This window comes from Tupaia chinensis, unplaced genomic scaffold (assembly GCF_000334495.1).
Source record: "Tupaia chinensis unplaced genomic scaffold, TupChi_1.0 Scaffold000257_1, whole genome shotgun sequence".
Classification (NCBI taxonomy): Eukaryota; Metazoa; Chordata; class Mammalia; order Scandentia; family Tupaiidae; genus Tupaia; species Tupaia belangeri.
This window is the reverse complement of record NW_006159737.1, coordinates 4,191,691-4,203,120: the sequence shown is the minus strand read 5'-3', so window position 1 is coordinate 4,203,120 and position 11,430 is coordinate 4,191,691. Positions and strand designations below refer to the sequence as shown.

The 11,430-nt window shown below is 41.4% G+C and overlaps 1 protein-coding gene across 1 annotated transcript in view; it reads left to right on the top strand.

Moving 5' to 3' along the window:
* Positions 1-1,841: 1,841 nt before the first annotated feature.
* Positions 1,842-11,430, top strand: part of WNT16 (Wnt family member 16) — a 12,178-nt gene continuing 2,589 nt past the window's right edge. Inside the window, 4 exon segments of the mRNA XM_014588057.1 lie at positions 1,842-2,159; positions 2,308-2,564; positions 4,363-4,543; positions 4,545-4,644. Of these exon segments, the coding sequence (XP_014443543.1) occupies positions 2,065-2,159; positions 2,308-2,564; positions 4,363-4,543; positions 4,545-4,644 (633 nt within the window). The 5' untranslated portion in view covers positions 1,842-2,064.

Sequence of the window (11,430 nt, the reverse complement as noted above, 5' to 3'; positions counted from 1 at the left end):
CTCTTCACCATCCCCAAACCTAAAATTATGCCCCGCCCCCTCGTCCTGTTCCTCTTAAAATGAAGCAACTTCTCTTGTTCCAGCATGTAGGTCACTTATGTATCTGTTCAGAATGTTCCTCATCATGTTAATCCACTCAATAAATTGTGTTCAAAAACAAGGTCTCATGTACCGGGCCCAATGGCAGGAGTACAACAATGAAAATGCCATGGTCTCTCCTGGAGAAGCTCACAGAGTAAAGTGAGCTTGGATGGAGTCTCTGATTTTCAGAGAGGTTCTTAGCCATTAGCCAAAATATCTCTGGATCAGAAACTGCACTCTCTCATCAACTTGAGTCTCTATGAATTACAGTGTGGCTTTAGGACCTGGTACATAGTGTACACTCAATAAAAATGTGTTGGATAAAGGAGTAATTGGGATAGAATGGACATTTTAGTGAGTTTTTATGGCTCTAGGCTGATACTGGAGATAGGCAGTGAATGTTATCAAAGTCTTTGTTAGAGAAAGTCTGGATTTAGGTACCTACGGAGCTGCTATGTCCACTTCGATAATTTATTAATTTTCATAAACTTCCAAGAAGCAGGTGATGACTCACAGAAACATTTTCTGGCTTTAACTAGGTAAGATGCGGCCTCCTGATGTCACTGCTAAGCATGTTGTACTGCCTTCAGAGCTCCTAGGAGCCCTTCCATCCTGCAATTCCATTACTTCCATCCACCAACGAATCCGCCTTCGGAAACTGTGCGGTAGCACTGAACCTCCAGCACTGTGGGTCTCTGGAAAAGAAAGGCAGAACATTTGCTGTTTGGAACTACCTTTGGCCTCCAAGAGGACCTTGCTAAATGCTATCCTCTTTGTTACTGCTAATCTCCAATTATTTTTGTCTTAGACTTTTCTGTGAGGCTGATTTGTACACTGGAGGGAAAGAATTGTGTCTTTATAAATTCGCACAGGTCAGGAAACATTGTGTTTAAGAAGTAAGTTTGTTTGTTTGCTTCTGTCTTCAATATATATCAACAGCCAAAATCCTCATGATAGTCAAAATGTGGATCTAGGAAGAAGAGGAAGAACACACCCCTCATCTCCAGACAACACTCACTCACTTTTGCAGTCCTCTATTTGCTGCTAGGAACTGACAGCATCCCAAGGACTGCAGGAAATAAGATGGAGAAAAGGAGCTCCCGAGCAGAGCACGAATGGATTCTAGACTATTCTTCGCTAACAACGCATCATTCCTAAAGGAATCATACTTAAGCCTGAGGGCACTTCGCCCATCCTCTAACGTCTTTTAGCTTGTGAGACCTCAAGCAGGGCTTGGAAGGTCAACTTGTTTGCCAATTCGGGCACACACAAAACAAGGTTATTCTGGGAGGTGAGGGAACGGAAAGAAAAGAGGACAGAGAGATTGTCTAGCACTCTGCCCAAAGGAAATCCAGAGGCAGCTAGGGTGGGTGGCACTCAGTGTCTCCCATCAAACCCAGGCTTCTAAAACAGAAGCGCCACTATCCGTCTTTGGGTTAAATCAATGCTACCGGCGACCTGTTCTAAGGAGACAGTGACAGGAGGAAAAGTCATGACAGATCCGGGTCTGGACGGGTTGTCTGGAAGGCATGGGCCCCGAATGCCCCCCGCGGAGTCTGCTCTCAGCCAATAGGAGCCTGAAGTGTCGGGATGATGAGCTGCCAGGCCGCGGCTGGACCAATCAGGTCACAGGCGCGGCCAGGGGGAGGAGGTGGGCGGAGAGGCCCGGGGAGATGGAGACACGGATACATCCCCAGAAGTGTCCCACCTTGGAATGCCAGAGACGCTCCCGCACCTCCCGCGCTTCTCTACCTCGAAGGAGGAGGAGGGCCCCACGCTGCTTTCTCCACCTCCTCCTCGTGCTCCTTGAAAACGGACGGGAGGCCGCAGAGAGCCCCTCTGGTTGCCGGCCTCCTCTCCTCGTCCGCCAGGAGGAAGAGGACGAGAGGCAGCGTGGTGCTGGACAGCTGACCAGCCCCGCGGCCCTCCCGGGAGGAACGGGAGGCGAGGAGCGTCTGGGGCCCGGGGACTCCATGCGGGGCCATGGACAGAGCGGCGCTCCTGGGACTGCCCCGCCTGTGCGCGCTGTGGGCAGCCCTGCTCGCGCTGTTCCCCTGCGGAGCCCACGGAAACTGGATGTGAGTGTGCGGGCGTCGGGGCGCCCAGCCCCGGGGAACTTCCCGCGGAGGCCTGGGGACGAGGGGCGGGGACCCTAGGGCGGGTGTCGGAATTTGCGGGAAACCGTCTCGGGTTGGGGTGGAGAGCTGGGAGCCGGGTTTACGCGAGGGGGGCGGCCATCGCCTCCTTCGGGGTTCCGGAGAAGCTGGGCTGCACCAGCTTGCCTCTGAACAGCCGCCAGAAGGAGCTGTGCAAGCGGAAGCCGTACCTGCTGCCCAGCATCCGCGAGGGCGCCCGGCTGGGCATTCAGGAGTGCAGGAGCCAGTTCAGGCACGAGAGGTGGAACTGCATGGTCGCCACCGCCGCCGCCACCGCCGCGGCTCCGCTCGGCACCGGCCCCCTCTTTGGCTACGAGCTGAACAGCGGTGAGTCCCGGGACTCCCGGGCTGGCGCGAGCCAGAGGCGACAACTCTGCCAATTCTTCTAAATAAAGTCCATAGCGCTTGCGTGGTCGGGTAGCTCTCCAGATCCCGAGAGAGACCCTGTAGAGAACGCGAACTGGGAGAGGCGGAGGCCAGACCCGGCGCGCAGGTGCCAGCCTGGAGAAGGGCGAATCCCCGTTTCAGAGCGCGGCGCTTGGGGCGCTAGTTCTTACCCCTCCTCGCCCAGCCGGGCCAGAGACCGAGAAAAACTGACCCTCCTCCCGGGTCGACCCCCTCGATCCCCGTAGCGCCCCCCTACGTGAGTGACCAGCTGGAGAAACATGAGGTCGGCCGCGGGGAATGCGGCGGCCGCATCTGCTTTGATTTAACCCGCTCGGCTGCGCACCGAGCCCTGGACAAGAGTCTAATTGCAGGGAAACCCTACGTTTGCTGGCTCCTGTGGCCAGGGGCGGAAGGAATCGTAGTGACTTTAAAGGGACTGTCCCCGGCCTTCCGCCTTGTGGCTACCCCGAGCGGCACTGCTCTGGCTCCCTTCCCCGTTCTTTTCCTTCCGTCTCTTCCCTAGCGCACACCCGCGGCGCGGGAAGCGCCAGTCAAACCGATTTCCCGTCCACGTGCGTGGTGACTGGGTGAGGATGAGGGTGCAGGGAGTCAGGATTGTCCCCGGGACATCGGCAGGTTCCGAGAAATGTAGGGCTGGGCGCTGTAAGATGCGCTGTCGTTTTCCGCGCTCCTTTCCGTTCTCTCTCCACCTTTGAATTTTCCCCATGCGATCCCCCCACACACCACCGCCCAGGCGTCGCGTTTCCCCCCCATTACGTTTTGGCGGGTGCACCCTTCCCAGGGACCCCGAACCCCTGTAGAGAAGTGGGGGGAGGGAGAGAAAGTAAAGGAAAAGAGATGTATTCTTCACAGTTGCCGAAATGCAAAAACATCAGCTGTTGAAAAGGTTTTTTTGGACAACCGGCGTGTGAAACTGTTTCGACCGCAACGTAAACATCTGGGAAAAAAAAAAAAAAAGCTCTCGCGGAGTCCCTTCTATTTTATTGATGTTTTAGTGGAACTTTAATTTTCAAAGATTTTAGGTCAAAGTCTACTCTGGGTGCACTACACATACCTTGTTCAACAGTCAATACTCTTCCATAACAATTTTTTTTTTTTTGCTAGTGACGTTTCAACATCTTTCATTGCCCTTAAGACTACAAGGAGATTAGTTAGTACGATAAAACATGTTTGTTTCCTATTAAGACTTAGTATTTAATGGGAAAGTGAACTGTGCCATTTATCTACTGATTGCTTCGGTCTTTGCTTAATTTTCATTTTCATTCTTGGGTGTGTTGTGTATGCAAACAAAAATCACAGCAGATTTTTTTCAACTTGTGTTTTGTGAAAACACACTTCAACTCGAGGGGAAAAAAAAGTAATCTGGTATCCTTTTGGTGTCTGTACTGTTTATAATATCCATGGGAAGAACTGTACATTCAACATGCATTTCTGAGCTATTCCTGTTTATTAAGCACCGAGCTAGGTGCTGGCATATATTTTGAGTTTTAAAAATAAACATGATTTTAAAATATGACGACCCCATCAGGTTGGATGCTGAATATTAGTGTTGTGTTTTGCAAGAACAGAATAGGACATTTCTGTCCTATGTACTTACTAAAGCATCCTTTGTAACCAACTGAACTGTTGCACCCGGCAAAAGGATGGGCAGGAAGTTTTGTTCAGAACAGCAGAGAGGGGTGTGCCTCTCTAATTGAGACTTTCTGTTCTGTCCTAGGCACCAAGGAGACAGCATTTATTTATGCTGTGATGGCGGCAGGCCTGGTGCATTCTGTGACCAGGTCATGCAGCGCAGGCAACATGACAGAGTGTTCCTGTGACACCTCTTTGCAGAATGGCGGCTCAGCAAGTGAAGGCTGGCACTGGGGGGGCTGCTCCGATGATGTCCAGTATGGCATGCAGCAGGAAATTCCTAGATTTCCCCATTAGAAATTCCACGGGAAAAGAAAGCAAAATATTGTTAGCAATGAAGCTACATAACAATGAAGCCGGAAGACAGGTATGTATGAGAAAGTGGAATTAAAACGGAATGCCTCTAGGTAAATAACACTAGGATTACACTTCTCAATGAATGAATCCAAATAGATTACAAATCAAACAGTGGGAGCCTAAGAATATATATATATAGTTTGCTCTTTCCTGAGTGTGTACTCACCACATTGGTTTAGTTTAGTATCTTCATCCGTGAGTTGAATCTTGTTACAGTATGTGTTTGTGGTTGTATACCTTGTAGATCTAAAACACGAATTATGAAATAATAGATTACAAGTGCCTTTTGGGTTATTCGGTCATGCCCTCCTCACCACCACCACCATAGCTAGTTAGTGGCATAGCCTATAGTATCTGCCTTTCTAATGGGACTGAATCAAATTTCTTTTCCCCAAGTTTGAATTTTGGTGATGTATTTTAAAATCAACTTTATAATGGCCAGGAGCTCCTATACTTGTCGTCACTCTCGACCTCACTTCCTCCAGAATACATTCTCAGGGAACACACAACCCATAACTAATCTTTGGGTAAAGCAAAGATTTGAAGGGAAATAAGTCATTTTATTATAAAGCAGTGCAGGTTCGTTTTTAAATTCATGATATACAGATAAGTTTCACGAAGCTATAGATATAATATTTTATATGTATTTTTTAATAGAGACCTATTACAGATTGAGGAGGGGAAAATTGGAAGAATTGCCAGCTAATTAATGTACTTCTTAATGAATTCTGATTGTCTTACCTTAAGCTTTTTAAAAATGGAATATACTTAGCTTAATTTAACTTTTAAGTATTTAAATGAATGAGCATTGGCATAATAAAAATAGAGTTCTACAACATAGTGGAATTAGTGGGCAATTCATAGTAACTTTCTTAAAAAGAAACCTTCTTAATAAGAATATATTTAATATGTGGTATTAAACTCTTCAGGAAAAGAGTATCAGCACACATCATATATTATTATAAATACCTAGTAACCTATATAGGTCCCAAAGCGGTCATTGCAATCCACCACATTCCCTTGAAATAAATTAAAACAAGTTGCTATATCTCTTAGGAATATTTAAAGTATATGTTGCATTTGTTTTACATTTTGGGAAAGCGAATACATGAAATTCATTCAGAGTGACTGTTTCAACCAATTTTCTTCTTTTCACTGCCCTGTTTTAAAATACAAAAACAAAAAACTCAGTAAATATATCGCCATAACACTTCAAATTCAAATATGAACTTCCAATTTGCTTTGAATAATCAATTCAAAATAGCAAAACAGAACATAGGAAAGTCAGTAAATAGCAATGTATGCGTTTCATATTTTTTTAGAAAATTCAAAAGTTATTTTCTTATTAAAATAATTCCTACCTAACACCATAGTTATAAACTTATGAACATGATCTTTTTCTTTCAATTTTTGACATTTAAGAAAAAATGAATGAAATGTTGCTTTGATTTAAATTTTATCCAAAAAAGGAATTTTTATTATTTCTAGTGTAAATATAAAAGAAGTAAAATGTAATTAACATGTTCTTTAAAACTCCAGAGTTAAACTACAGAAAAATGTCAAGATATAGCAAATTGCTGTATTTTTAAAATGAGAAAACAAGTAAGTGGATGTTTATTATCAACTAGACCTTAAATTGCCTGTACTGGTCTTTAAATAATTTGGTAGTGATTTAAACATTTTTAACCAGAAAACTAAAACTCAGAAACTCATGTTATGATTAATTCTCTTTTAATAAATTCATCTCTGAAATTTTGAAAAGCTTGAAAGCATTCTAAAATTATTTTTATTAATAATAGTAGGCAACTATTTCATTTAATTTTATCTTCTGTATTTCTCAAATTAAGTAGCAGTTTTTGGTTCTATAACTGTTAACATTGATTTTAAATATTGTTTTTGTTTTAATTTTATTAAGAACACAAATATCCAGAGTTAATTTTAATCCACCTTTTGTTGGCGAAATTATTTTCCCAAATTACTTAGATTTTTGCTATTATTCCAACTAGAAAATAATTTGGCCTATGCATACATATTACATTTTGCATAAATGTTAGAGTTTTCTCCACTGGATTTTTATTTTTTCCACATTCTTCTAGACAGAATCTTAAAATATTACAAAATATTTACCTAGTTATTTTAAGGTTACTTCCCTCATATTTTTGTTGGTCTTTTCTCATGAGGTATTATAATTCAAAACATTTTTGTATTTTTCTTTCCATTAGTGGCACAAAAAAAAAAAGCCAAAAAAAAAAAAAAGAGAGAGACAGATTTCTAGTTTATTATCTAACATGGAAGGGCAATCAGCTCAGCTCAACTTTCAATATTGGCAATTAGGATTTTAATTTAATAGGCATATTCTTCTGAGTAAAGTTCAAGGTCTGTATTCAATTGAGTTGATTTTCCTAGTCTCAAAATCCCAAACTCAAAATGTAGGAACGCATTCAGAGAAATGTGGGTACTGGCGCTCAGTAGTGCTAGGAGCAGGATAGATGGTTTTCTAACCGCTGACCTTAAATACTCTCATTCCCACTTGGTTTCCGACACCATTCCTAAAGTTATGACTCCAAGAATAATGTTGCCGAACAGTGATTGGCTAACTGAATGATGTGATGTCTTCCAGGGGCAGAACTTCTGGGAATAATGTGACTTGGAATATTTATGGGTATTTCTTTTGGTGTGCTTAAAATATTTCCATTCTTCCCATGTCCACCTCATAAACTTTTAAGTTTCTCTACCCCATAATTTGTTTTATGATGAGTAACTCAACAAAAGTTGGAAGGGCCCAACCCCAAATTTTCATTGACCTGTTTCAAGAATATTTATAAGTAGTTGAACAACACATACGTGTTTTGCTTTTCAGCAGGTTCAAATATATTTTTGGACAGACAGGAACAAAATGGATCAGAGGACTAGAAATCCGACATCTTCCATCCAACCTTATGTCGCAGTTTTCATAAGAGCTTAACCAGATCATCTCCTAGTTGACCAAATGAACTGTTAGTCACAAAATGTTCCACAACAATTCTTTGGTTATTTCAGTTAAGTTTGGATAAAGTAAGATACTGGGAAACAATCCCCGCCTGCTGCATTACATCTGAGTCAAAATTGTCAGACCAATCAGTCCTTAAAACCACTTCTTAAGGAGTTTCTTTTTCATGTTGGGTCTTAATGATACAATCTTTCTTATTTCACTTCATTAGACATTTATCAAACTAGAATTTTCGCAAGGAGCCCAGTAGATTAAATGCTACTCTCCTAATTGCTCTTCCATAGTTCAAAAATATTCAACCAAAATGTGCACATCTGTTTGCAATAGTTAACAAAACATTCCTCTGTTAATATCGTTATAAACCTTAACAACTCAACTAGAGTAGAGAAAGGAATTTTCTCATAACCACACACGACCCATTCGCTTGTTATTCTCTGACTTTCATTTTACTAGAAAATAATGGTGCAACTCAGAATGGCTATTTAACATTAATTAAGAATCCTAGAGAAAGCGCCCTTAAATGTAATTTTTTGGATTGTTCGTGCTATGAGTTCCAATGTACTTGTATTTTCCACTTTCATTTTTCTCTGTTCTACTAATATGATCCTGCTGCATACCAAAAACCCTGTATCGTTTATCACTAGCTTTCCTTATGTAAGATGAATGTCTTAACCACACTATTTTTCTGTAAAATTGGAATCCTAAGTACCTGTTCACTAACTGCCTACTATGTGAAAGGCCTTTCTTCTTACAAAACTAAGTCGAGTAAAATGATTTATGAAAACATGCTCTGAGAAGGACTGTGCTGCAGAGTTAAACTTGTACACGTGTCTGTCCTGGGACTCTGTATTTCATTTCTGTAAAATTGGAATCCTAAGTACCTGTTCACTAACTGCCTACTATGTGAAAGGCCTTTCTTCTTACAAAACTAAGTCGAGTAAAATGATTTATGAAAACATGCTCTGAGAAGGACTGTGCTGCAGAGTTAAACTTGTACTTCTGTCCTGGAACTTTGTATTTCATCGAATTCTCTGAAAGATTACTTTGCTTTATTTTCACTCCTATCGGTCCAAGTTCTTTCTGTGGAGTATTACGGGGATATAATCTTTCAAATTACACGTCAAGTTATTGGGATTCCTCTCAAAGTTCACTTTTTTTTTTTCTTGAATCCTAGAATACAGATTGCTGGTACCAAATAGCTATACAGATAGTTACACAAAATAACTACATAATAGCTACACACAAACACACACACACACACACACACACACAGGTGTTTTAAAAAGCTTGTGGGAAATTTTTTAAAAGGCTATGAAAATGGAATTAAAATATACATTTGTTTTTGTGCAAAGCTTTCATGTATAATTTTTTGATAATACATGTTTTCCACGTTTTGAAGACTCTACATATATATATATATAGTGTGTGTGTGTGTTGTAAGAGAAGAAAATAATATATATCAGATAAATGACAAAAAGTAATATTTCTTTTCTTATATGTATTGCTAAGGACACATGCGTAATTCACAAGTAATAGAATAAAACTTTTAAAACATCATCACTGAAAATTATGAACTCCACAGTTCTTTAAAAGGGCTGGTTTTCTAGAGCAAGAAAATTCCCCCAAATTTCCAATATGAACTCTGTGGGTGATATAAACAAAGCTGAACATCAGTTTCTCTTTTTATTCCTCAACCCCGTGAAACGGTGTGTCATTTTTGTGGACTAACACTGTTGCGGATGGAGCTAAGACTGAGGAGTTAGTGGAGAGAACTCGCTGGATCAAGGTCTCCAGATGCCACCATGTTCTCGGCAGTGACTCTTTTGTTTAAGAAGGTGATTTTTGTTACTTCTTCCAATTCCGGTTACCGATAGAGGATGACTTAAAAGTGTTCGAGTATCTGGACTGATTATTCAATAAGTATGTGGTGAGCATCTATTGTACCTTCCGTGCTTCACATATTGGCATCACCTTCCCTGATGTCTGAAGTGGTGAATAAGAGAAAAAGCTCCCTGTCGTGATCCAGCGTACGAGAAGCTTCAATCACTAGATGATGATTGTGAAGAACGTTGATCAGGTTCAAGCCCATAAACACGCATTCCTAAGTTTTTGGTTTTCTTTGGACAATTTGTTTTGTCATTTCCTAGCACTGAATGAGCTTTCTTTTCCTCATATACTTCGGGCACTTAAAATCTGAACAAAGAGATCTGCTGCGGTGGCAAGCTGCTAAGATGCTATGCTCCATGAGCTAGGGCTACGTGGGAAGCCTGGGTTCGATTCTTAATCTAATCCTAAACCTGGGTGCAATGGCATGAGTCTACAGTCCAAGCTGAGAGGTTGAGGCTAGAGGACTGTGACACAGCAAGAGCCTGTCTCAAAAATAAAGAAATAAATCTAAACGAAGGTATACAGATTACAATAATTTAAACAATATATTTACCTAGAGACATTTTAAAGAAGTGCAGGCTTGTGGCTATCAAATGCTATGAATTGTACAAAATAAGCCTATGTACCGTATTTATAAATTCTGTCATACCATTGAACAGTATATTTTGCCCTAGGTTTAAAAAATTACCTGGATCTATTCGTTTTTCAGTTTTGTGAATTCAAAAAGAGCAAATGTGCTGTATTCTGTAAAGGACAAGACTTAAATATAACCTGTTCGTCATTTTAACCACAGTAAGGATCAAACACCGCACAAATCAATCCCACATGCACTCAATTAAGGTTGTATATATTAGCAATCGATTGAAATCATCTCTTTTGATAGTTTGGAAAGGTTTGTTAATTCGTTAAAAAAAATGTAACTGCCTGCAAACATGCCAACGTTCATTTGGCATGTCATTTTATCATTTTGATAAGGACTGTAAGTGGAAATGGAAACAGGAGGGCTTTCTTTGCTTTGGTGAAAGTGCACACATGATTTCCAAGTTATTGAATGGATGGATCCATTTTTCACCTTACCCAGCATGTTGACAGAACGTCAACTCTACAGCTGGTCACGACGATTTATTAATCTTCTTTGCCATCGTCCGGGAATTGAGGGAAGCTGTGCTGGCTAGCTTGGTATGTAAGAGATTAGAGTCTTAAAACTTCTGAAATCTCGGTATTGTTTTTGCACACCACTAGAATTTTTTGCCTCAACTCTTACTGTACCTTATTATTTTTTTTTCCAGAGAAAAGGGGCATTTATTTGGATCTTAATGTATGCCACACAGTGGTCTATTACAAATATACATAATCTCATTTAATTCCTCAGTTTGTATAAACTGAACTCAGCACTTAGGAATGAAAAATTAAACAAACTTCCCTTTCTATTATTTAATGTTAGGATTGTGCTACCGATTCATTGAAGACAGGACATATGTTTTGAATTAATTTTCCGGAAGATGAGATGAATTTGCTGGGAGTCACCATACTCTCCAGCTCCTTCTCCTTTTGACCAACTTAACTTGATTAGTCAGGGTTTCTCATGTGGTCTGTAACCGGGGCTAGTATGTTCTCCCCATCTTGCATGAATGTAATTATTGTGGTCAAACTTGGGAACCCTCCTTTGAATCTGTGGTCTCATCCCGGGATGCGCACTAGAATTACCTGAGCAGCTTAGTCAAAGCACCATTGCCTAGGTCCTCACTCCAGCCTAATAGTAATCAGACTCTCAGGAGTCTGCGCACTGGTTATTTGTAAAGTTCACAGATGTTTGAAAATACCATGAGAGTGACGGCAAGTGCTCTAACAGTGCTTCTCAAATCGCAATGTGCTTGAGAGTCCTCTGGGTGTGGGGGGGGGGGTTTTGTTAAAATACTG